Here is a 22,754-nt window from a genome sequence, read left to right as displayed (position 1 = left end):
ATGCTAAAACGAAACGTTGTTAGCTACACCTTTCAGATAGCCGATGATGCCCGGTCTTCCAAAGCGCGCCGCGAGCGTCTGACGCCGAGAAGCGGAGTCTCTATATTTCTTCGCCGATTTCTCTTCAACCCCCATAATGAAACGCTCGAGGCGGTGCAGGTTCAGGGCGTCTTCTTTCTGCAAGACGGCCAGGAAATTCCACAGGCTTGGCTGGTGACATTGGACGTGGGTCTGAAACCCTCGGTGCAACGCTTCTACAGAGTTCGTTATTTTTGCATCGCCACGGAGCACGGTTGCAAGGTGGTTCCAAAGTGAGGCTGGAAACCTTGGATCCCTTCGGCCCCGGACTGTCAGTCGTCCCAGAAAATTGTCCTCAAAGTAACCCAGGACCGGTAGCAACTCCGGAGGAAATCCTGGCATCATCGATAACACCTCGAAGGCATCAAAGGCGTCCCCTTCGGGTACGAGGGCGATAGCAGGGATCATGCGTGCCATCAGGTTAAACGAGCCGACAACCCAATACGACTCTTGAAGACCCTCGCTCTGCAACTTTTTGTACACGCATTCGTACAGATGGAAGAAGCAGCCAAAAGCTCGACAAGAAAGAAACACCCTCCTAAATGCGTTAATAGTTGCTTGTTCGAAGTCCAGTTGAACGGTGGAAGGATCAGCAGCGGCACACTTGCTCTTTAGACCTCATCAAAACATACACAGCAGGAATGACCGCGCCGTTAATCTTGCAGTGAACTGTATACAGCTGGTAGAAGAGAGCAGGTGCCACTTTGAAGGTTCCATCTGCAAACCACTGCCGTGAAGAGCCTAGCAGCGCCAGCATGTCTGGGCTACAGAACCCAATGAAGCGCTCTGCGTCAGTCGCACCGGAATCATGGAGAAGAAACGGTGCTCCATCCTTGTTCACGGCGTATTCGTCTGAAATCACGACGTTTTGCAGGCGGGAGGGCAACGGATGAGGCCGTGTCTCGTGGGCCCGAATTCTCCTAGAAATGAAAAGCAATAACAGTTTATCAATAAGGTATTGCCATTACTGTTGAAATGGGAGAGGTGTATTTCATGGCTAGGAGGGTGGCATATTTTCCATCCTCGTCTTTCATGTTCGTCCCTTATTTATACTTTACCCATATCAACACGCTCTTCATTCCAAGTGAACAATCTTGCTTCCCCTTATATCCGCCATCGTTTACATCCATGTGTAGTGACCGGCCAGCGGGGAAGGAGAAGGCGATCACGCCGACACGAGCCCAGGACCGCCCTGCCCCGACTTAAAAGGGAAGCTAAAAAGGTTCTTGAAAAATATGATTTAGAGGTGAATTCTAAAGTATTTTTATCCCGTGAATCTGAATATCACGTTCGCTTTCCCCGAAGATGTAACTAAACGCGAGAAAACATGAAAACCCTCCGACCACTCGTGACGTCATACGCGTGTCGCTCGTGTGGACAGCGCGTGCTATTGCAAAGCTTCCCCCGCACTGACACCAGTCGTGACGCCTCTTTCTGACCTTTTTGAAAATAGCAAAAGTGCGCGTGCATACCTTTTATAGGCGCTGAAGATGCGCGAGAGCAGATTCCGAAAACCCTGTATATGACGTCACACTCCGGGAAGGATGGGCTTCAACAGTACTTTAAACCATTTTCTGTAGCCTCCGTGCACCAAATTGAAAAATAATTTTGATATTCGTGATTCCGGAGGCCAAATGAAGACAAATTAAGTGTTTCTTTCTCAAATACAAAACCGCTTCAGTTTCCCTTTAAGATGATTTCGCTCCTAAGTTATAAATTGTTCTGCACATAATGTAATTTAACTCGCGATATAGAGGAAACGTCCTCTACGGGTGGCATTCAAAACTCCGAAAATTCAAAAAGTCGAAAATTCGAGAAACCGAAAAGTCAAAACATCGAAACTTCAAAATGCTAAACCATCACCTCGTTATAAAGAAAGGTAAACTTTTTTGGCACGATAAATTTTTTTGGCAATGTGGTCAAAGTTAGGGGAGAGGTTCCGCCGGTCGATGTGCGCGCTTTTGCCCTCTTTTCTAATGGCCATGAAAGGTTGTCCCCGAGAGCTTCCCTTCGCATGGTTCAAGCCTTCAAAAAAGGAAAAATATATCACTGCATATCTCGTCGCATAGCAGCGCGATTCCTTGTTTATTGCATTTTAGACAGATAAGCTGTGTGCAATTCCTTGAAGAAAGCTTAGAACATCGACATTGTCCCGGTTGCCCAGAACAGTTGCCAAACGATTTTCGCGCAACTTTTGCTTCTTGCTTTGTGATCGGCGGGGTTGGCCTCTGATGGCTCCATCGACGAAATGATTACTGCCGCACATTGCTGCTGCTCTTGTACTCTAAACACTGAACAGCGCTGTTTTTTTTTTTTTTGTTTTTTTTTTGCTGACCAATGAGAGTTGTTTTGGCCGACTGGTGTGACTAGCTTTACGACAGAAAGAAGAATACTAAATTTTACATCAGTTTAATCTACTGATATTGGTGTCGTTAAGAACGAGTTACACAGGCTCGTGTCAGTGGATAGTGTTCTGTCGGAAAACGAACAAACGGTAGTTACAAACAGCGTCCTTTCTCTTTCACATGGTTTTCGGCGTTATGTCTTTTCGGCATTTTGGTTATTCGGCATTTTCATTACTCGGCATTTAAATTTTTTGGCATTTCAATTTTTCGGCGTACTGACGTTCGGCCTTTTCATAATCCGGCCTCTTGATTTTCGGCGTTTTGATAGGGACCCATCCTCTGCACATGCATAAAAACAATAATCATGTAAAACATTGACTTTTGCATAGAACTACGAGTGAGTTGATTATCGAAGCTAATTACCAGCTCGAACTCACCTCAGGCTTCTTTTTATGGTTGCTTGGGAAAGCAGGTAGCACCGTGACTCCGCAGACGTTGCTTCCTAGAAATTGCCGACGATGCACTGGTTTGTTTTTTTCCGTCTGGCGAGACCTTTCCTTCATGGCGGCGTAAGCAAATTTCGCCTCTTGTTCGAGCAGTGTGTATGGTCGTTCACCGTTTTGACCACGCCTCCGTTGATGGTGTGGGGCTCGGGCCTTATATTCAAGCTTTCGACTACACTGCCAGTAGATTTGCAAGATCGTCATGCAATGCATCAGTATCTGCTTCCAGGAGTCATATGCATGGAAGATCGTAATATAGATGTAAACTAAATACTTCTTTCGTGGCAAATTTTGTGTTTGCATGCGTCTTAATAAAGTAAGAAGTTTGCATCCTGAAAGCTAGATGGGACGACTCTTTCCAATAACGGGTACTTGGCAGAGTAAGCCGACATAGAAAAGTTTGTGTTTGAGTATCAACGTTCACTGATAGTCATGCTTAAGTGGCTAGCATTTCAATGCAAGTCATAATGCATGTATTTTTTACAAAACATAAGACCGTACATACCTTGTCGCCGTTCTCTTTGCTTGTCGTATTCGAACCCATCGAATAAAAGCTTGAGTTCTCCTCGTTTGCTTGGTAAAAAGGAAGCCATCACCGAAGCTTTAGCCCCGATGCGCGAAAACAGGCAATGACGGACAGGAAAACTAACCCTCTTATATACGTGGCTTGCACGGGACGTCACATCGCATACTTTTGACCACAATGTAAGAGGAGGAGAGGGAACCTGCTTTTGTAAAACAATTGAGTTACGCGTTAATTTTATATAATCTTCTGGGGGGAGAATAGCGACGTCTGTGCAAATCCGGAAGGCACAAAAGAGGATCATAATAAGAGGGGATCTCCTTCTTCCTCTCTTCTCTGGTCGTCATCGAAGAGTTCTCTGAATGACGTCACGTTATTCAAGCCATGTATAGTCAGAGGCTAGACAAAACGTCGCGAGTACGAAGTAAAAAAATGAAAGCCGTTTACAATTCCCAGTAACGCCGGTAAGAGCGCAGCTCTTGAGGAGGAAGATGGAAGCGTACTGAGGGATAGGTGACTGCTTGAGGTCACGTGACCTCAAGGGGGTCACGTGACCTCAGGGGGTCACGTGACCTCAGAGGCTCACGTGACCTTAAGGGGTCACGACCTTAGGCGGTCACGTGACCAAGGGGTGTCACGTGACCTGGGTGGGTCACGTGACCCCCAGAAGTCACGTGACTTCAGGGGGTCACGTGACCTCAGAGGATCACGCGACTTCTGGGGGTCACGTGACCTAAGGGGGTCACGTGACCTAGGGGTGTCACGTGACCTAGGGGTGTCACGTGACCTCGGGCGGGTCACGTGACCTCGCGGTTACGCCGACGGCGACGGCGACGCCGACGCCGCTCAAGCCGGAAACGGGCCCCTAAGAGCTGCGCTCTAAAAAAAAAAAAGGAAGGTACACCTCTTGTTTTTGTTGTATGCAGCAGCGAGATACATGGGTCAGCAGCGCAGGTCAAGATCAGCGGCGCATTTAACTGAAATAACGGGTACTGGAATTACTACGTACCGAAATGACCACGTACCGAAACGACCGCGCACCGAAACGTCCGCAGCAAATCGTCCGGTACCGAAATGTCCGGTACCGAAACGTCCGATTCCCCATTTTGGTAGGAGAAACTTGTTTCGTAGTTCTGGGCCTCTGAATATGCAAGAATACTACACTTCCGGCGGGTTCTTGATAGTTTTTTTTTAGAGCGCAGCTCTTAGGGGCCCGTTCCCGGCTTGAGCGGCGTCGCCGTCGCCGTCGCCGTCGGCGTAACCAAGGTCATCCCAAGGTCACGTGACCCCCAAGGTCACGTGACCCCCAAGGTCATGTGACCCCTCCCAAGGTCATCTCAAGGTCACGTGACCCCACGTGACTCCCAAGGTCACGTGACCCCTCCCAAGGTCATCTCAAGGTCACGTGACCCCAAGACCCCACGTGACCCTTTGAAGGTCACGTGACCCCCGTCACGTGACCCCTCTGAGGTCACGTGACCCCCGAGGTCACGTGACCCCTCCCAAGGTCATCTCAAGGTCACGTGACCCCAAGGTGACCCCCACGTGACCCCCAGGTCACGTGACCCCTCCCAAGGTCATCTCAAGGTCACGTGACCCCAAGGTGACCCCCACGTGACCCCCAGGTCACGTGACCCCTCTGAGGTCACGTGACCCCCCGAGGTCACGTGACCCCCCTCCTTGAAGTCACGTGACACCCCCCCCCCCCCCCGAGGTCACGTGACCGCCCCCCCGGAGCATATTAAAGAATGAGGGGAGGAGGAGGGGTCTACCCTCCCCTCAGTACCCTTCACTCCTCCTCCTCAAGAGCTGCGCTCCAATTCGGCGTTACAGGGATTTGTAAACGGCTTTCACTTTTTCTCCAGCTTTTTATCTTTTTAATTTATTGTTAGGTTTATTTATTTATTATTTTTTACCAATGGCACAGTTATTTAGGTCAGAAAAACATAGCTTTGAACTTCCGAAAAAACAAAGCAAGTGACGAGTAGTGCCTTCTGACAACGAGTTTCTAGCAATGACCATTTACGCGATCTTTTATGCAGTGAAGAGCGACAGTATGTATGCATATGCATAAATAATTTTAGATTAAAATAAGCTCGACCATGCCCTCTTTCCCCGTATTGTTTTCTTTACCAGTCCGAAATATCGGGGTGGAAGGGGGGGAAAGACTGGAGTCCCCCCACCCTCCCCCCGTTTTTCCTCTTCCGACGCCGCCGGTATGGTAGAACCAGGGTGTAAGATAGACAGGTGGAGAAACGAGAGCCAAATGAGCGACCGGATTGTGTCCCCTCGGGTTTCTCTTTTTTTTGTGGCGCCATCTATGTGGAGCACCGCGAACTCTCACTCCGGGTGGGCGACCGGTGGCGACCGGCTAAACTGACGGAGATGATTTCCCGTGGATTTTCAATGGAGGACTGTCGTGCTCTCGGTTTATTTTGCGCACTCTCCAATAAAGTTCCATGCAAATCATTATCCAATTTTTTTCCTCTCGCCGCAGCGCCATCTGTCGCTAATCAGGGGTACCCGCAAGCAGACGAGTACACAATCCGGTCACGGCGCTGCGGTAGGCTTCTATGGGCCGTTTCCCCACCTGTCTATCTTACACCCTGGGTAGAACGCTCTTCGATCTCAAGTTGTGTCGACTAATATGCTTTTTGCTCGGCGTTTCTTCCGTCCCGGAAAATAAACCTCGAAAGCAATTACAAACTAAAAAGTTGTCAAGGTGGAGGCAAGCTGGTGTATGTTGATCATGATGCAAAATCCTGAGACTGGGAATGAAATTCAAAACAAACAGTGTAAGAATTAAGAAAGAAAAAAAGGGACAGGACAACGTCTCAAACTCAGCTGGGTTGACTTTGAGACGTTTTCCTGAGCTGAGTTTTCAGCTGAGTTGAGTTTGAGACGTTGTCCTGAGTTTAATTTGATACGTTGTCCTGTCCCCTTTTTTCCGTCTTCTTACACTTTCAATTTTTCGAATTTGAGATTTAAAGAAATTCGAAACATTCAAATCTCTCGCAGTTCAAGCTAAGAAAATTCGAAATCTTCAATTTTCTCGACCCTCAAGTAAAAAAATATTCAAAATAATCGAACCCGAACTTTTAGAAACCGTGAAAGCTTCGAACCTTTCGAATTCGAAACTCGACGGTCGAGTTCGAATCTCTGTATGGTAGAAAATATCGAAATATTTCGAATTAGAACCTCAGTTCGGTTCGAAAATATCGAAACCTGAGGAGGCTGAAGATTAGGCGGTGTGCAGAACTTTAATCTAAGGCTTAGAACCTTTCTCGTTGAAGGTGGAATTTGTATGCCCCCCAAGGAATGAAAAACTGCATGTTGGAGGTGGAACCTTCTTCCTTGTTGGTAACTCCCACCAACTTGTTCTGAGCAAAGTAGAACGGTCGGAGTTTTAGTGGAGCTCCCTTTTGTGCTGCGCATACCGTCCTCGGGCACTTTTTGACGAACCGAGCTTGTTGGTAGTACTCAGACCGTAAGATTTTGCGAATTCTTTTTGAGTGTCCAGTTGAGGGGCCATCAATCCCGCCAGGCAAAGTAATTTTTGAGGGCACGTACCCTTTTTCATGCGCCCAGATGGTACCCTTACACTGCAGATATATTAGACGCCCAGGCTCACCAGAATGTTAGGATTAACGAAAGGAAGATTGGAGATAAGAGAAGAAAAGCTCGTTACACACAAAAAAAAAGCTGTAGTAAAGTAGTAATTTGAGTTTTTTCACAGGGCGCTTTCGTTCTACCTGTAATTGTGTTTTCCTCCGTTTCTGTGCGCTGTTTTGTCACGCTCAAGTACCAACTACCTCAAATCCCTACCTCGGATCTCGGCACGGTTTGCCTTTCTTGATTTGTCAGTGGCGATTGGCAACGTGCGCAACCAAACTCTTCGTTTTGATCGACCTTTCGCGATTGGACAAACATCCAGCATGACGTGTGTAGCCGAATTCATTTTGATGTTATTGACGGAAATAACAGTAAGGTCAGACTGTCAATTTTAGGGTGTGTGTATAAGAATGTGATGACTCCAAACTTCCACTGTGCTTGTCACTGTCACAGTCAAAGTTAATCAGTAGTCTGGATTACACCTCGTGATGTCACAGCATGGCAAATTATGTTTACGGTGTTCCGAAGGAAACCATAAAAGGGCCCCACCGTTACACCTCCGCGCTAGAAGTTTGGTTGAGGTTTAGAAGAGCACGAAAGGCTCTCCCCACAAACGCCTCTACTAAGAGGATCTTGTTTTGCTCTTGCAAACGCGAAAAAACAAAAACTTTATAGTTTTTTTTTTTAAACTCCCGGATTTTTCAACGTACGTACGACACATTCAGGCTGTTTCATCAGCAGAATCCATGAGAATATTTAGTTTTGTTTCAACACAATGGTCATACCCGGAATGGCAAGGAGGAGTCCAGTCCTTTTTATTAAAACTTCGTTAGTCTTTTTTTTTTTTTTTAGAGCGCAGCTCTTAGGGGCCCGTTTCCAGCCTGAGCGGCGTCGGCGTCGCCGTTGGCGTCGCCGTCGGCGTAACCGCGCCCCTCCCTCTCCTCCTCCTCCCCCTCCCCTCCTCCTCCCCCTCCCCTCCTCCTCCTCCCCCTCCTTCTCCTCCTCCTCCCCTCATTGTGTAGTATGGTCCGGGCGGGTCACGTGACCTCGGGGGGAGGGGGTCACATGACTCGTTTCCAGCCTGTGCGGCGTCGGCGTCGGCGTCGCCCCTCCCCTCCTTCTCCCCCTCCGCTCCTCCTCCTCCCCCCTCCTCCCCCGCCAAGGTCACGTGACCCCTGGGGGTGACTCCCCTCCCCCGCCGGTCACTTGACGGCCCGCCCAAGGTCATGTGATCCCGTTCCCTCGAGGTCACGTGACCCCCCGGACCCCTGCCCTCCTCCTCCTCCCCCTCCTCCTCCTCCCCTCATTGTCTAGTATGGTCCGGGGGGGTCACGTGACCCCCCGCTGAAGTCATGTGACTTATTTTCAGGAAACAGGCTACACAAGTACTCGGAAGAGAGGGAGGGGGAGCAGGAGGGGAGGAGGACTAGCAGGCATGATCACGAAGGAGGAGGAGGAATATACCCTCCACTCCTCCTCCTCAAGAGCTGCGCTCCAATTCGGCGTTACAGGAAGTTGTAAACGGCTTTGACTTTTTTTTACACTGGCTTAGCTGATGAAAGGAAACCAATTAGTGTGTTCAATTACGTTGCAAGGGTGCACTCAGTGACAGATTGGAGTGCATAGGAAAAACGTAATTGATAATGTTAGAGACGTGACGCTGAACCAGGGCAACTACCAGTGATGTTGACTAACGTTGTAGTTGGAAAGTGTTTTAGTCGACAAGTTACCTGCGATAGCAGATTTGACAGCTGTGGAGTCGATGAGAAAACTAGAGTCGATGGCACGTGAGTATGACACATTTTGAAATGACGAGAAATGATTTCTTTTAAGTTTACTTTTTTAAATGCTAATGTTCGTCTCAACAGCTTCAAACACACCCCTTTTTAGTTTCTGTAAAATAGAGAAAGTGTATCACTCGAATGTATATTCCTAAGGATGTTTGGAAAGAAGGCAAGAACAATAGATCTTATTGGGCTCGCTGAGCTCCTTATATATAGCACATAAATGTTAAATATACAAAGCTATAACAAACTGCCTTATCGAGCGTTGCGATTCATTGCAAATTGTTTGTGGTGCGCCTCTGATTGACTGTAAAGCAGGAGCTCCTGTTTCGTCAAGAAAGAAATAAAGAATCACTTGCTACAAGTAGTAAACTGTATCAGTCGGGGGACTAAAGTGTTAGAATACCTCAAATTTCAGTGTTTATGACGACCGGCCGCAATTGTCGAACGGCATAAATGAATTAACCGCAATGATCTGGACGTTACCACAATGTACAGAACGATTCTACAGCTTTCGCTGATTACTGCGATGAGTACGTTCCGCCGCATTGTTTTGGAGACACATTTTTATTGCAAGAGAACGACAGACAAAAATCGTGATGATTTATTGGTTGTGTCTCCCGGGTAAACCAAGTGCTCTTCTTTCTGCTACTACTTGTGTTTTAGTGTAAATACCACGTCTTATTGTTTTTATAAAGGGTATGCTCCAGGCTTCTCTTCAACGTTAACCTGCGGCAGCATTTAACTCGTCCTTTGACGCACTGGCTGATTATTCTAGATGACGTCAGCGGAATAAGATGAACCTTGTTCACTCCCCACGAGTGTCGTGCAACCGCTTGCAATAAGAAGTCAAAGTGTCAGAGCTAAGCATTATCTGAAAGTTGAAGACGATTCTCTGAAGTGTTCTAGGAAATACTGGAAACCAATGAAGCCCACTGAATGCCTCGATGTCACAGAGCTGTTAAAATATCCCAAAGCCTAATAGGGCTTCTCAAAGAGGTGCGTCCTGCCACACGCACTAATCCAAATACTAAATTCGCAGCTGTAAACTATCACAAGTTTTTTTTTTTAACCGAAGTTGCTTATTGCTAAGGTTCTGTGTATTTTTCGTGTGCGTCAACAAAAACCAAAAGAGGGCTCCCAACGCCCTCTCTTTGTCGTCGTTCCAAGCCGCTTCCGTGCCTAGTTTCCTTTCCTTCCGCCGTGTGGCGATACCGTAGCGCGTGTCTAGTTTCCTCCGGCCTTTCAGGGCGGCAATAGTCCTCGACATGTGTGTGCGTACCTTTCGCCACAATGACCACCAATCAAGACAATAGATGTGTTTCTTACCTTTGTTCAAAATCCTGTGTATCGTCTGCGTCGTGTGCTAAACAGCTTCGCTGGTCATCCACCTCCACAGAAAAGAATGGCTCATATCTATTTTTTCCTAGGTTATGCTCGCAAGTTTTTTTTTTTTTTTTATTTGAATCGGTCTCGCGGGGCAAATCGAAATAGAAACACATTTTATTTGGCCTAGCTTTATATATCAGTTCGCGATATATTGCTGGATTACGCGGGACATGGCCGGCACGATGCACATTACAGAAATGACATCTCAAGATGAATGGAAAAAAAAAATAGAAAAGAAACAATATACATATTCAGATATTTCTCAAGCATTCAATATTCTCGAAGAACGCAGTCGACTTTCGACGTATTACTCATTATATCCATTCGTGTTGATCTCGTTTCTTTTTTAGGAAATCCATCCAGAAGTTGGGCGGAGAAAATATCCGCCACTCCATCGGGCCCGGACGTCCAAGCTGATTCCATTCGCATTTTTCTTTTAAGGGCGAGACGTTGCGCCTAGGAGGAAAACAAAAATGTAACCCTGTTTTAGTGTTTTATTTATTATTGTTTTTTTTTATTTTAGCCGTTTTTTTACTACAATAAATCCCCGATCATATACTTTGTTTCACATTAGTTACGACAGCAGCCAATGCTATGATCCGGTAGAGCCAACCATGCAATGCTAAAAGGGCATTCTCACAGCTTTAGTCTTTGTGTTTTTTCCGTCACCATGAAAACCCATTACATACAAAAAGAAAGCACAGGATCACGGCGTAATAACTGAAAGTGCTTGGTAGCTGCAGATGGTGAACGAAGAAAGAGCACCATAACGGTGAACTTTTTGCGCTTCTGGGCTGGCACCATCGAACCATATAGCGTTAGTTGCTGTCGGACTTACTAGGAAATGGAGTGTTATTGCATCACAATAAACAAAAAACACCAGTTAATTAACTTTTACATAAATTATGTCAGCTCATGCAATATAATCAGGTAGAGTGGTCAAACGTTCCATGAACGATTAGTTCTCTCTGATGCAAATCTATAGTCCTTTTTTTTTTGCCATTTGAACGACGGGAATCTTGTATTAATACACGATACCAATCGCTATCCTTATTAGAGGAAGTCGCAAAAGTAACACTGATCAACCACGTTCTGAGTGCATCGTGGTGCAGTACGTACACAAAAACTACCTAGACCGTGCGCATCCGGTAAAGTGAAAATTTACCAATAATACCATTGACAGATTTTTTGCGGACTCTAACCAAAGTTTTATTTAAAAAAAAAAAAACACATAAACCCGATGTGTTTTTTTTTTTTTTTTTTTAAATAAAACTTTGGTTAGAGTCCGCAAAAAAAATCTCAATTTCTCCCTAACCAGACAGACCTCTGTCGAAAAATGTTTACGTTTAAATAATACCATTACGTGTTCTAAGAAAAGACTGTATGCATATTTCCCCGCGATGCGCTTGACGAGTCATTGATTGTTTGTGTGTGTGAGTCTGTCTGTATTAACCTCTACTTGTTGGGAAGGCGAGCATTATTACACTCATTGCAACCCTCAGTAAAATTTTGAAAATATTGTTTTTAGAGCGCAGCTGTTAGGCGCCCGTTTCCGTTTTGAGCGGCGTCGGGATCGGCGTAACCGCGCGTTACATTATGGGACGTTTCACATATTAACGTCACACGTGACGTCACTTGTGACGTCACGAGGGTAAAACTGTCTCGCTAAATTTTGCCGGAAAATTTTTTGCTAATTTGACGGGAAATTTTATGCTTAATTAAGTGGGTAAATATTTCCCTCATGACATCGCACGTGACGTCACGTGAGACGTCATTATGGGAAACGTGACGTCAGTGAGACGTCATTACGGGAAACGTGACGTCACGTGACGTTACGTTGAATTTAGCGGAAAAATTTCTCAGATATTGTTTGCTAAATTTAGCAGGGAAGTAGACGTCACGTGACCTCAGCACCAACCCAGTTTCCCCGTTATATCTAGCGGGAAATTTTCCCTTCATTTCCGGGCTAAATTTAGCGGTAAATTCTTTCCGATAAATTTAGCGGGAAAATTGTGCTAAATGGCCTGCTGAATTTAGCGGGAAAATATTGGTAACTTTCTCGCTAAATTTAGCGGGAATATTTCCCCGCTAATTTTAGCGGAGAAATTTTTGCTTAATTTAGCGGGAAATTTAGCGAAAATTTCCCCCCGAAATGGTTAGGGAGCAGGAGAGGAGGAGGGGTGGGTACGGAGGGGGAGCAAGGACGTACCATCCCTCCGTACCCTCCCCCCCTTCTCCTCGTCATTTCAGAGAATTATAAACGTCTTTAATGTTCTCTGTCCTTTGACACTATATTTATTAGGTACTTTTAACATGGCGCTGCCGTACGGAGCGGCAGTGGTACCGTCATCTTCTGCTGTGGTACCAATACATGCTCCTTTGCGCGCGCCAGGCTCCGCACCGTGTCCCCCGTAATGCGCGGTAACGCTCGACTAAAACTGCCTATTGGCGCACAGTACCGGTCATCGCTTTCATCGACCCAGCTCATCGAGTAAAATAAATGATTTGTACTTTGATTGTCAGCCAGGAAGTTTTGGTGCCAAACGATTTTGGAGGGCGACTTGGTGAAGACATTTCGGTAAGTGTCGTTTTGCCATCGGGTATTTTGGTATGAGCCTGTTTCGTTACATAAGGATTATTCGGTTTATATTTCCCTTGACTTACATATCAAAGCACATCTTGTTTTGGGACTAAATACTTCCCGACACGTCTAATATTACATCATTTATAGGCGCTTGGTTTAATTATTAGAGGTTAAAGAATTTTCGCAGTTTTTTATATATTTTTTTATTTTTCTTATAAACACTTTAACCTTATATTATTTTTCACTTTCTTCGAAATACATTTCTTATTCAGTTGTCAAGGGTTACATTCCGTCACCTCATTTTAGTGCTGCTGTTACTTTAGTTTTAACAACTTGCAGAAACTGGACGGGACTGTGCAATTTATAAATTATTTTTCAGATTCAGTATAGCTAGTTTTATTGGCAAACGGGTTGTGCATCCCGGATTTTAGTCAAACCGATTGCAGTTCGTGTTCCTGTTGATCGCCTACTTGTTGGAAGTAGAACATTTGTGTCGGCTTCTTTCTATCCAGCAAGCGAAGGAGGATTTAGGCTTTCATTCCTCGAATTGAATATGACCAGCAGCGAGAAGCTGCGAAACGGTTTACTTACATACATTATTATACATAAAGATATTGACTACCAACCCTTGACTAAAATGTTTTCGCTTTTAACGCGACTTCTGCATCTATGCAACGTAGCTTCTTGAGTACAGTTTTTTTTACTTGTATATGGACTTTGTAGCTCAATAGAACAAGACAATATTTTAACGAGATAAGCCGTGTCTCTTTTAAGTTAATATAAAACACAATATTAAATGTTATATTAAATACAGAGAGCTCTAAGTTAACAAGTATATATGTGATAGGCGTTTTATGCGTTGCTTCAAATTATTCATTCTTGATATAATCAGAAGCATTTTAAATACATATCTTTAACTTGTCAATGTGAAGGAAGTAATTATTTATCTTGCCTCAGTCTCCCAAAAACAAATGATAGACAGGTATGAGTGCTCACATCTGAAGATCATACATGTATTTCGAAACGAACGACAAGGTTATTTATTATGCTTCTTTAAATAAGAAATTACAAATGGAATTTTAACACCTATGTATTTTATGGTAAGATCACAGAAAGCTTACCCAGGAGAAAAATCTTATATTTCGATGTAATTTTATGCTTGCAAAATCAGCCGTGAGCAGAATCTCCACGGTTTTGACTTGTCGGAAACAGTATCGTTTTTTGCAAATTTGTTTCAATATTATATAAAGCGAAAAATTAGAGGCACAACGCCTACTACGTATCCAAGCAATCATATACCGAAACGACCACGCCGAAATGTGTGAACCCAAAGACATCCGATACTGAAACTTCCCAGACAAGTCACGTGCAGTGTAGAAGCAGGCATTGCTGAGGGGGCGCTCTTACTGAACAAGCGGCATGTTGTTAACCTACCCAACAATACCTCTTGAGTATTACAACAGATAGACATTTAGGAGGAGCTGAATTATATATTTTCAGCCTAAACTTACCCTTTTGGATACGTGTAGGCAAAGCATTTGGCACTAATAATATTGAAGAAGAATTCACCGACAAATAGTGAAGACAGCAGGCGAAGATTTAGCAAACAGTTGTAGAACTTGCAGTCGTCTTGGCAGTTTGTCCTGCAATTTCCCAAGAAATGGTAAATACAGGAACGTAAACATGTATATTATTATCCGTCTGTATAGGAGCTGGGACTAGAGTTTTATTTCGTATATCCTAGCTGTAGGAGTTCAAATATTCAAGAGTAAACTCGCGAGCTTTTGTGATATTTTTCATTTACCAAAAAATGAAAACTAAGAAATAAAAAGAAATGTCTTGAAAAAGGGGGTATTCAATTTGTTTATCGCTGAATGATGGCTATAGCTTTAACATATGTAAGGTGGCATGCATCCCCAGGTGAGTTGAAGAATAGACCTGAAAATTTGGCGCTTTCACAGGGCGATCGCAACTTTGTATCGAAGATTATATTAGTGGCAGTGTTTAACTTATTAAATTTAAAGGCATAGCGCTCTCTTTCTGTGAACAATGTGACAAAGAAATCCACCAGAGTAAACAGCGGACACTGGTTAGTTTGTTTTTAATTCCGCTTCGCAAAGAAAAAGTGTGGTAAGCGATTCATGCTTTCTGCCAAACACGGCGCGCCATTGAAGAAACAAAAGGAACAAGGTTCGTTTTGATTTCAGCACTTTGAGAACGGAGAAGCGATTGTGCTTCGGAAGTTTATATCCTAATTAAATACTAATTAGGGCCACGCTGGAATGATCATTCAGTGTTTATAGTGACATTGTTGGACTTAATTTGGCGACTGCGAGTGAACAATGTTTTAAACAGCAAAGCAGCATTCCAATCGATCAAAACAGCATTCCAAGAAAGGGCTTCGGGCTAAATCCATTATGCGTGTTCGTACGTATGGCGTACGCTTTGCTACTTTTTGGGAGCGACATATTTGCGTGTGTGGGTCTGTGAAGTTTGCATGATGAGCTGTGAATTTATCAACATTGGGATAATGTATGGGATAAGCTGGTTAAAAAAAAGTTTGTTTCTAGTACATCGCGGGCATGCACCCGGATGTCATTTCTAAGGTTGCATAAGTATCTCGATGACCTGTTGAAAATCTGAAACTTTCTAGGTCTTTCAGTAGATTAAGGGATTATTTACGTATTCTGCTGGAAAGTATATCGTCAACGACAGCTTAAATAAAAATACAGAGCCCCTTATTATCTTCCCAATTTTATTCTTCGTCGTTCGTATCTCCTTACGCCGTGTTTTTATTAACTGCGAAGCCATAGTTCCTAGCCCTGGGGCTCGCCATTGCCTGGTTTCTTTAGGCTGCCAATGTATAGATGCTGAATCTTAAAGACAGAGGATAGAAATCGCTGCAGGCAGGAAAACGTACATCGTGTAGAGGTTCCGGTTTGTAATGCCATGTTTTGTCTGGAAAGCCGGTATGTTGTCGAGTGAGCGGTCGTGCTCGCGACAGCATTCATCCGTTCTTCGAAAGAACCCCAGGTCGTTGTTGTTCTTTGACGTGTTCCCAAACCCGCACCAATTTGTTCCTGCGTCGAATCCGGGTATTGAATTAAACAGAACACGTTGTTCTATTCACTGGAAGTAAAGCGTTTTATCTCTTTTTTTATAGTGGAAGCATTGGTTTTTAGCTATAACCTATCACTACCAAAAGGCTCTATACACGTACTCATACGTCCCTGGGCTTACCCTGTTATGTGAACTGTTCAGAACACCAACCACTAACCCTCTTCTAATCAGATCAAACAATGAGAAGTAAGATTGGCGTTGTGTTAGGAAATCGATGCGATCTCGGTGAAAAAAAGCGGTGGACACCTTTTCGCAATACTTCGGTTATATTTTGGTATTGGCGTAGATTTATTGCTCTATCAAGTGATTTGTAATTATGATTTTTTTACTAAGAGTAATTTGTCTAAGAGAGTTATAGTTGAAGCTTTTTAGCTTCAGTCGTAGTGAGAGATCTTAGTATTATAATATCACTTACATAATTGCTTTGTCACCATAAATCTTCTTTTCACAAAATCGCTGACACCCGAAATTACACTGAGTGTCTTTCTCATTATACTTCTGCCATCAACTGAGACTTTAAAAGCGTTGAGACTGCTGGAAGGTGCCGATTATGAATACGCAGTTTCAAGTGTACAAACCACGACCCACTCGTAAGGGCGCTGAAGGTTGTCCGAAGAGATAACCGTATACTGTAGACGACCTATTTTCCGCGGGCTCAATATTTCGCGATTTAGGTTAAAGCTGAAGTTTTGAAATCATTTTCGGGCTATAATTTTCACGACGCAGTGGGATCTCAATATAGACACGAATGTGTTTATATTTTACCGTAATTGTTCACGGGGCCTATTTTTCACGAACTGTAGGCGATCCGGGAAATTCGCGAAAATCAAGTCGTTTATACTATGTAAAGAGTTCGGTCATAATTTGGTAAGAATAGGGCGAAAATAAGTGCACGTCACTGGATGAAATTTTTTCATTAACCTTAAGCGCGTTGATTTAGTGCACTTGTGAACAAGCACGAGTCACGAATATTCCTTTAGCGAATGCTATGAGCTTAAAGGGGCAATGCAACAATTTTGTACTTGGCGCAAATACCCCTTAAAACGGATCCGAAACACGCGTTCGTTTTTCACCCCACGCAATAGAAGTAATAAAAAAAAAATTAAAGAAAAACGAGCAGCGTTCACCCCCTCAACTCGCAGCCAGAACAAGCGGCCACGTGATCTGGAGCCGATTATATGCCGCGAATGTTGATCATAGCCTTGCGCTGGGGTTGGCAAAGCACAGGACACGCGCTGAGTTCCAGACATTGTTATGGCTCGGCTCACTGTCGTCGTTGCAGCGATTAACATATGCCACTATCCGAATGCTTCTCGATCTAGTAATTATTACGAGTCCAAATCCAGTTCCCACGCAATGCTCGGGTCCAATCTATGAACCGCATTCAAATATCGCCACTTGGGAGTACTTCAATCCCCACGTTACGTCATCAAATTTTGCAAAGGGAGATTGAATGAAAATGATCGATTTTGTCCTTGAAATTACACCGCAACAAAGGCGTTTCTTGGCCAGTGGCGTTGCGTGCGGGTATCCTTGAGTCCCACTAGTGCCAGTAAGCTCGTGTAAAGTGAAAAACATTCCAGTTAAATGTCGTTGCACCGCTCCTTTTAACTTATATTCCCCAGACACAACTTGTGGGTATTCAAGAATTTCAGTTCTGCGTGCTATATTTCAAATTTGCGACTCTTCGTAACTTAAGGCCCAGCCCACGTGACGTTGTCGTCACGATGACATTCAGAATGTACTCAATCTTTCTCTTTAACGAGGGTCACGAGGTAGTGGACGGTAAAAACCGCGGACTCGGCTCCTTGTGGGTCTTGACCCTAACCCCGAACGCGAACCCTGTGTTCGCAGTTTCGCCTCGTGTTTCAGAAAACGTTTCTCTTCAATGTCGCCTTTTCTGGCTCAGTAAACGTACTCAGCAACTTGAAACTTTCTTTGTCCAGTGATCCCTTGTAATTATATCTTCATATACTTTCAGCCTCATCCAGTAGCAAAAGATACCTGCGCCACGGTACGCGTCTTTTTTTAAGTCATCTCAGCTATTTTTACTTCTCAGGATCACCACAAGAGGAGTATGCGACGCTGGCAGCACCGCCACTTTCGCCGCTCCACTTCTCCCGCCGCCTCCTCCGACTGACCAAACTCTCACTACATACGGACCTGCCCGTATAAAGAAAGAGTGAGTTACACTCCCAGAATAAAAGAAAAAATCAGGATGATGTGATTGTGATGTGTACATTTACTATTTTGTCACGACTCATGTCGACCTTTTTTTTATAATAATTAGAAGTTTGCCCACCATTAGATTTTTTTCAGAGCCTACTACATCTAATTGAACATTTTACTCTCAACGGCTTTAATAAAAAAATAGTAATCGCGATTTTAATAGCAGATATTTCAGCAACTGATACGTAACTTTCATTATCAGACAATTGATAAAGCAGGCAAAGCAAAAACGGCTCAAAATATTAAGGATGTAAAACGCAGTATAATCACTCAACTGTAAGACAACATATAAATAGACAAATGCATCTCAGTGCAGAAAAAAAAACAGTATTACATCACCATTACTAAAGCCTATTAGCTTGGAATGAAAAGTTATAGACCCTTTTGAAAATTCCGCGCCAAAGGCTGTCCGCCATTGCTTGTACACATGCATACTCTCAGCATGTACTGGACACGAGCGCTGACGTCACCGTTCGGCGAAGACTCGGATCCAATCACGCGCTTCTTGAGCAAGCAATCGTGATCGCCATTGTTGCTCGATGAACTTTTGAAAAGTGTCTAATAACCAAATAATTACATTCCTTTCTAAGACTAATATATAATTGTAATTATTTATCGTTTGTGCGCCAGGGATCTTAATCAATTAAATGCAGTTGGTGTAAGGTAGCCGTTAATATCCTTAGATTAATAATTTACTCAAAAATAATTTACGCGATTCGCACTGCTTTTTGCGCGGTACCTCTAGTCCTTGTTACTGACATAAGTGATTGAAACAACTGCAATGATCGACGTGCCTGCTGCATCGAGGGAAATCCAACATATCGCTCAGCTTTTTATAGCCGGGCCAGGACTCCCCCTGTTTTTTACAACAAAATTAAACACTACTCTTTAACAGGGTACAGGTAGATTTTACTGTTGGTTTTTCTCTCATACATTCGTACAACAGTCGCATTTCTGTGTACCGAGTGTTTTCTTACCGGGAAAGGTGTGTGAGTGCTGCTGGTTGCTGCTCTGAAATAAGATTTTACGGGACTCCCTCCCTATGGTCACAGTCCGTTGCTCGCACAAGTCGACATAAGCATTCATTTCTTTTTTTGTTACTCTTGTAACGTTTCGGTCGTGGGTGCTCTTGACCAGTTTTTCTACGACGGACCTGCAAACAAGATATTTTCTGGCGTATACTAAGAGCTCTGATCACAGAAAAGGCATAACTAAACATGGCATGAGAATAGGGAGATAACTCAGATGGCCATTTTTATAAGTTATACCCTCGAAGATGTTCTGCAAGTGTGATCCCAGCGAAGCACTCGGGAGCCGAATCGGCAGTATGTCGTTTATCGGCTTAGCCTTTAATTCTGCTCTGCTTAGAATTTTCACAATGGATTTTTAGCAGCATAAACCAAAGTATTCATAACGGTGTTCTTTTTTTACGGAAGCCAGCTAGATCATGTATCCCAAATGTATGGCACGTTTCGATATTCTGTTTTAAAACGTGAGGTGTCCTTTCTAAGTGTTTTATTAGACTCCTAATCTACATCAAATCTTTCACACACCCTAGAAATATCCCTTCTGATCACAGACCGGTCCGCGCTTCTCACGTGTTTTTTTTTTATCACTTACTGTTTAAATTTAGGGTTTACGCATAAAAAGCATCCGGAAAACCCTAGAAAATAAGAAACTCACCTTTCTGAAGAAATGTTGCAATCAATAATGCTGCCGTTTGAGTCTTGGAAAAGCTGCACGAAACTATAGCCCTCGTTAAAATAGTCAGTGAACATTCGTTGCGTTACGTTGGAGCTGAAAGAATTGAGAGCACTTCTTTTTATTTTTTATTTTAAAGGTTTCCTATACATAAGATATATGTAGCACAAAAACCTCCCCAAAACGTCAGCAGAATTATGTGCAAGATTTTAAATATCGTCAGATATGACAATTCCTGACGCAGGACGCACCAACTCGAACGATATTTTGGTATAAAATTAAGATGAAGCAGGAAGAGTTAACAACGAATCTCCACTAGCACTCCATTCCACTGGCTTGAAAAAACTTTTTCATTGTTTATTTCATTCTTCAGTACAAAATAAATGTGGAAACGAGGAAGGGCAATAAAAAATTACGTCGCATGAATAGTGGAGATAAAGCATGCATTTCGAACACAGCAATCAGGAAAAAACACCAAGCACAAAAGAAAAGATATATAGATTCAGGAGATGGCATGATTAAAAAAGGAGAGTCAGTTCAGAGCGCTTAATTGCAGTGGCTTTCTTTTCACATTGGTCAGAAATATAATGAAGTCGTGTTATGTAGGATTTTAGCTCTCCGGGCTTTGTGTTCGCATGGAGCAACGCTTTGCTTGAAAGAAAGCTGAGTCCGGAAATTACGTGTATATAGTCCAGATGCTACTAACAGCCGTCTCTATAAAATGTTAACACAATAGGAAGTTGAACCGAATCGTTTTCAAAGGCCCGAATCGCTGTCTGCGCACTTGAAAGCACTCCTCAAGGTGCTATACTTTGTATCACCTTAGGCTTTAGACTCAGCCGAACCTACGAGGCTGTGGTACCAATCAGAGGGCTAAAAGAGCGCACAATCTTGATATTTTTCATGTTTCTGCACCTGTTCTATTATCGCTGTATAGACTTGCGATTTTTGCTCTGCTTGATTGGCCCCATTAGCTCGCAGCGTCCGCGCTTGTGGACTTAAGCTCAAATGAAGTATAGTGCGAACTCACGATACCCATACTGTTTACAGAAACGAGACCTACTAACACTCCGCATTGTTAAGAACCACTTCCTTTATTAAAATATGAAGATATCGTTGACGATGACCATTTCAAAGAGTAAAACGTCAAAATCATTAGTTTTATGAAGTGGGGGAGGTCAGCATCATCTCTTTGTTTGTGTGCAATACCTCTGTAGGTACTCTGTTGCTCATGCTTTTGAAAGACTTTCATGAGAAATTTACCGTTTGCACATTCTTATCTACATCGCGTGGGCGTGATAGCTCTCTGATAAGAGGAAGTGTCCGGTTAACGGCGTTATCTTCACTTTTATTGACGTACTAGAGATAAGGTGAGAGCTTTAACCTTGAGTATCTTTCAGAAGCACACGCATGTAGGCGCATTCTCGGTATAGAAGCTGGATTTACGCAGAATACGCGTTGTCTGATATTTGTAGTTTACTTTAAGACAGAAAAAAAGAAAATAAATTACGGTTTTTTAGTTATTTTAAGTTCAGGGCAGTCGGCATCATAATTCAATGGCACTGCAGTCTCAATGAGAAAATGCGTACAAGTTTTGTCACTGGGATCACATTACCGTTGGTGCACAATGTCAGCCATAGTTATTTTTGTCTGAATGGGTTAAAAGAAGAGCAGCAAAAGATGGTTACGAAGGTATAAGGTTACAATTAACACTCGAGTTTCCCAGCTTTTCGCCTGCCCAAGAATTGCCAAATCATCACCAGTTCTTCAAATCTGTTAAAAGGCATTTTTCCGTAATGAATCGCATAATTTTTCACTTTACTTTCACCAGAAAGTCTTAAAATCGATAAAATCATATTTTAAAATTTGGAACCTTACTTTTCATATGACAACTTGGCCCTATAGAGGGACGTCTTCCTTGCGAGCTTTTCGAAGCTGAAGTCCCACGTTTGATTGGTGAGAATTTTTCGCTTTTCATTTAGGTTTGATCCAGTCTGAGAGGATGCTTTTATTGTCCAGACTGATTCTTGCGAAGCATAGATCAGCAGCCAACCAAACAGTGCAGTTTTTGGCATGATGATGGGAGCTTCTGAAAGGATTAACCGTCAGTCTCTTGTGTAGTTAACGTGAGAAGATTGCGACATTTTTTTAGTAAAAACTTTTCACCACGGCAGTTATTGTATCATATTGAGCGCTTACAGCACTCTTAGAAAAACAACGCTTGTGCAAAAATTTTGTCCTACCCTTATCTTTTTTACGAGCTCACGATCTCCTCATCAGAAGAGAAAGCTGTCCCTCAATTTCTCCTCCTGTATACTTCGTGAAATAAAACGTCCAATTTCAAAAGGGATCTGGTAACGTTGTGCGGTGAATCTCGTATTCATGAAGCATGAAAAACTTTTAAAATTTGTTTCAATATACATTTATATCATTTAAGAATTAAATAAGAAAGAAAAAAGAAAAAGGGCGTTTAGGTGATTGGTCGTTCACAGATGCTCCGAGTTTCAGACAAAAAGTGCCGCACACAAAAAATACCCCCCCCCCCCCCCAAAAAAAAAAAAAGAGGTGGAAGACACAAAATTATATAAGCCCTTGACAACCTGTATTGACGCGAGATAGAGTAAAACGCCTACCTAGTGCTACGATACAGATGTAATCTTTGTTTTTTTGTGTTTTTTTCTTAATCCACTTATGGCCACATAGGTCGCTCATCGTTTTTTCTAAGGTTATATGCCAGGACAAAGATGGGTTGGCGTCTTTAAAATTGCAAACTGCCAAGGCGCCTGAGGTCACGTCCCCTTCGTGGCAAAAAGGGGTGGACGCCATTTTGCCACTAACATCCAATTCACACGGCAGCGTAAAGGTACCTTTGGCACATGTACCGGT

At 43.5% G+C, this 22,754-nt stretch overlaps 1 protein-coding gene across 1 annotated transcript in view; it reads right to left on the bottom strand.

Annotated features, from left to right (window-relative positions):
• The window catches only part of LOC120838810 (phospholipase A2-like), a 38,055-nt gene extending 22,013 nt beyond the window's left edge, over positions 1 to 16,042 (bottom strand). The window contains exons 1-3 of the mRNA XM_040208880.1: positions 16,039 to 16,042; positions 15,739 to 15,898; positions 14,330 to 14,461 (exon numbers count right to left, since the gene is read on the bottom strand). Of these exons, the coding sequence (XP_040064814.1) occupies positions 14,330 to 14,461; positions 15,739 to 15,898; positions 16,039 to 16,042 (296 nt within the window). The remainder of the gene's footprint in view (positions 1 to 14,329; positions 14,462 to 15,738; positions 15,899 to 16,038) is intronic.
• Between the last annotated feature and the right edge of the window lie 6,712 nt (positions 16,043 to 22,754).

This window comes from Ixodes scapularis, unplaced genomic scaffold, assembly GCF_016920785.2.
Source record: "Ixodes scapularis isolate PalLabHiFi unplaced genomic scaffold, ASM1692078v2 PGA_scaffold0__279_contigs__length_252992795, whole genome shotgun sequence".
NCBI classification, from domain to species: domain Eukaryota; kingdom Metazoa; phylum Arthropoda; class Arachnida; order Ixodida; family Ixodidae; genus Ixodes; species Ixodes scapularis.
Note: the sequence above shows the minus strand (reverse complement) of the source record. Positions and strands in the feature narration are given on the sequence as shown.